At 39.3% G+C, this 4,641-nt stretch overlaps 1 protein-coding gene across 1 annotated transcript; it reads right to left on the bottom strand.

Moving 5' to 3' along the window:
• Positions 1-2,353: 2,353 nt before the first annotated feature.
• LOC139710293 (allatostatin-A receptor-like) lies at positions 2,354-3,550 on the bottom strand. The gene has a single exon (XM_071622219.1). The coding sequence runs from the start codon at positions 3,548-3,550 to the stop codon at positions 2,354-2,356; it is 1,197 nt and encodes a 398-aa protein (XP_071478320.1).
• Between the last annotated feature and the right edge of the window lie 1,091 nt (positions 3,551-4,641).

Here is a 4,641-nt window from a genome sequence, read left to right as displayed (position 1 = left end):
CACACACATGAGCACACAGTCATACACGAAATAAAAAAAGAAACAATGAGGGGAAAAAAAGATACATATTCACAGACTTTCCCAAATATAACAATAATGTGCATAAATAAGTGTTTTTTTCTAACCTGGATAAACAATTCTGGAAAGTTTTATTCATTTTTTCAAGTGCACTGATAACAAGTAGTTTTTAAAAATCTGCTTTTGAAGCCATTAACAGATGAGACACTCGTAACATGGCGGGGTAGCGAGTTCAACAGTTTTGATTCAGTAAATGAAAAAATTGTACCGGTATGACATTGTTTATGAAAGAGCACAGTGTTCCACAGTGTGAGAAACACAGTGTGAACACATTGTGACCACAGTGGGAAATCCCTTCACACTGTTCACACTGTTAAATTCGAGCGTTTTAACAGTGTGAACACAATGTGAGTCATCAATTGACAGTGTGAAACACAGCATTACTATGTGAACACTCTGTGAAAACCACACCACAATGTGAAATCATCTTCACACTGTTAAATTCTAGCGTTTTTACATAGTCGACTATGTGAACACAATGTGAACACACTGTGGGACTGTGTTCTTTCCAGTAGGGATATGACTTGCAAGACGTATAAACAGAAGCCGATGATCGTGTGCTGCAATTATGAAAAACTCTTGTTGAGGGGGAAAGGCCTCTGAAACAGGATAGTATGATTTTGTTCATAGTTTTGTACACACACACACACACACACACACACACACACACACACGCACACACAAAAAACAACACCCCGCTGAAAATGCAACACTGCGTATATAATGAACTGTCATCAGGCCCATTTCATGATAGCATTGTTCAGCATTATTTCCATAGGAGATGCAGCAACTATTACTATAATTCGAATGATGTTATTTTAAAGACATTGGTGCATGCGCGTACCAGATCCCAATACGAGAAATAGGAAAGGCCGAGAGAAGAACTTCAAAAAAACTTTTCACACAGTTAAAAGATGTATATGTGCCGAAGTGAGCAAAATATCGATGTTTTATGATACTTTCTCAACTTCTCTTATAGCACTTCCAATTTAACTTTGAGCTTACATAAACCCCAGGAACTTAGGAACTTATGAACTCAACTATGGGCATCCTGATATCATTCAAATTAAATTTATGTCCGCTTAAGTCATGTAATCTACTGTGATTGCTAAATATCACAAAATCATATGTTTTCTTTTGACAATTAACCGACAGTTTCTTCGCACAAAAGCATATTGTGACCGTTCATCACAAACCCAACAAAAAGTCGCACGCATTGATTTTGTGTGAGAACTGAAAATAGGTGAAATGGGTCAACTTATGGCCAGTCTTGATTTTTTCCATGTTTTCTGAAAGAGCAAGTCTTTTTTGACATCAATACTAAAGTTTGAGATCATAAAACAAACAGGGAATTGTTTTTAGCAGTTTTTCTCGAACACATTTTGGTAGGATACGCTGCTGTGATTAGGTGTGTCTTAGAGTCTTCTTTTGAATTGTTAAAACCCTGCCCATACTCTTCACTTTCAACTCCAACAACTTTGGAAAGGATAATGCTACTGCTTTGAAAGTTGGCATTAATCATCTACAGAAAGTGTTAATAAAGCATGCCTAATTCCAACTTATTTTTTTTTGTTCCATTCATCGCACAGCTAGCTCAACTTGTTAAAGATTAAGCGCTTGAATAGACCCCGTACTTCAGAGCCTCTTCTCTCAGTTCACACTTTCCAGAGTGCGTGATTTCTTTTCAATATTAGGATATTTTAGGAGCGTCCATTTGAATTGAGTTACAAATTATTTTAAAGCTTAGAGTCTGCTCTTTCATGATCTGCTTTTAATTAAAAATCCGTGTCTGGCGACTTTTTGTTTTGTTTTTGGGATGCAGGGTCACATACTCTCTTTCCGCAAACCATTATTTCCTGCCTTTGAAGCTCATTCAAATCTTTGTGTTTATAAATGATATTAGTGCCGTCTGTTAAAAAAAAAAAGAAATCACTGGGAATGAATTATCAGTGTCCTTATTGTGTAAATTGAAGAATGAAGGTCCTAGAAAAGAACTCTGAGGAACACCACAAAAACAAGAACAAGAACACCACAATTTTGGTATCATGATACTGTGATTAATCGTATCACAAGCCTTTGCTAGACTTGTGAAAATGTCAATCATAACTCTATGACTTTTTAGGTGGACATTCATCGACTCGTAACAGAGCGTCTTTTGTAGTAGTAGTAATAATAGATGTTGTTATCATTATTGCACTTTAAAGAGTTGTTTTAGCGAAGTCATATCACGTACAGCGCTTATTCAGGGATGGATTGCTCTTCTTGACGATTTTAACTAATCTTTGCTTTTTGGTATTTTTTCCTGCTGAAAAGTATTTGACTCTGAAGTGAAAAACGGATGGTTCTGGTTGTCAACTCGTTTGCATTTGAAAGCATCTCTTATGGCGGTCCGGAACCTCGGGTACTGGGATGCGTATATGAAAGGGTTGGCGCAAGAGTTGACACAAATCAGCACAGACAGAGCGCTGTGAAGAGGACTGTGCAGGTACGAGTACAGCTTTCCTTGCAGGACATATACCCCGGCAGTCACGTGATGGGGAGCAAAGGTCAGGATGTACGTCAAGACAATGAGGAAGGTCAACCTGGTGATACGATTTCGAGCCCGTATGTGAGTTGAAGGTACCCCGGTGGTCTCAGAAAGTCCCTTACGCACGCGGTGTGATTGACGATGGAGTGACCACGCCGTAGCCGCCTGCGTAACGATCATGATGGTAACAGGTGTGCCAAACCTGATCATGAACAGGTAGAATACGATCGTTTCACTGGTCTCGGGCCCATACGGGACCTTGCAGGTATTGTTGACCACATCCGTTTTAATTGGATAGAGGCAAGATATAAACGACAGGACACACACCGTCGATATGTACGTGTAAATTTTGCGAGTGGTGACGTAAGATCTGAAATGTAAAGGACTCACCACTGCAATCGTACGTTCAATGGCTATTCCCACAAGAGTGTAAATGGACACATGGACTGGGACCCACACGTACAAACGCGAGTTTGCAAACTTACAGTACAGCGAACCAAGCGGCGTCCGCGGCACTCTTACAGCAAGAGGTAACGGCATGATGGAAATGGATGTCAGAAGATCAGAAACTGCCAGTGCTCCGATTAAGATGTCGGTGGAGTGTTTTATGGTTCCTACCTGCATCCTGAGTGCGAGTATAACAAGCAGGTTTCCCACTACCCCAACACAGGCACAGCTCATCTCAAGGGCATCTACCCACGTCAACTCAAAGACCCATGTCCACTGCAATGGGTCGAGCTTTGGTGTATCACCCGATTCATTTGTCTCTTCCATTTCTGCAGAGGAACTCCATGACACATTGCTCGTAAGAATTCCTGAAGTTCCTGCGTCTTCAACGTCTACGGCTGGGCTACTCGAGATAGCGGCTGCTCCAGGAGAGGCATCAATAGGCGATGATAGGGACCCATAAACTACGATTCCAATGATTACAAACAAAGACCACATGATGACGAAGGCTAAATCGTCTCTCTGAATATTACCTGAAGAAGAAAATAGTAAACGATCAGACTTGATCGAACATTATCTTAAAGGGATCGTACAGGCTTGGATGAGATGGGGTATTCAGATTTGACCTTTCTGAAATGCATGAAATATCAAAGGGCATACAATTCTAAGAGGAGTTTAAACTTGATTTGATGAAAATCGGTGTGGAAATGACCAGATATTGGCATGATGTATCAAAAAAGTAAAACGAAGCTCGTGGTCCTGATAAAATCTTGGTTCCACCTTTTACTAGGGCCTCTTTAATTGTTTTTGCATAACTCATCCATTTCAAAAGTGATTTTCATCAAATAAACTTTGAATTCCTAATACAATTATATGCTCTTTCATAATTATGTTACGAAAGGTCTCTTATTGTCTCACAAAAACGTTGGAAACCCGAAGGCCTGACTCAACCAAAACTATGACATCCCTTTCAAATGACGTGTTTGAATATTTAAGCAGGTTAGAGAAACACAACGATGATTCCATACATTCCCATTATCAAAATTGCCAAAAGAAAAAAAATCAAAAAATCGAAAATTGGAAAATATGTTGTTCCGTTTCTGTAAAACGATGATTTCTTCAATGTTTGTGGAATTCATATCTACCCTTTTGAATATTGCAGGCATCCAGCAAGGTCATATCTTTTCCAAGATTTTCAGACTAAAAGTCCTGATTGTACTCACATTTGGAATAAGTATGTGGTACACATTTGTACTTATGATTCAGGTATTTTGAAAGATACATGCATTCAGGAAATAAGAAAAATCTACTGCGAACATACACACATCAAACATGACTGGAAATAAACTGCAATTTAATAATCGAACTACAGACGGATATAACGTGATGCTCTGCTGTGATAGATAAAAATAAGAAAGGAGAAAGCGGTGGAGTAATCATGTCTGCATGAATGCTTGCTACATCGGATTCCGGATCATCGAAATATACTTGTACTTTAAAGGAACTCTTATTCACAGAGAATGACAAGCTGTAGATGAAAATGATGCAACTTACGACTGAAGTCTGACTAGGCTCCCTTCACCCAGGCG

This window comes from Diadema antillarum, unplaced genomic scaffold, assembly GCF_040938485.1.
Source record: "Diadema antillarum isolate AM-2024a unplaced genomic scaffold, OU_Dant_1.0 seq00001519_RagTag, whole genome shotgun sequence".
Classification (NCBI taxonomy): Eukaryota; Metazoa; Echinodermata; class Echinoidea; order Diadematoida; family Diadematidae; genus Diadema; species Diadema antillarum.
This window is presented reverse-complemented; position numbering and strand designations above follow the sequence as displayed.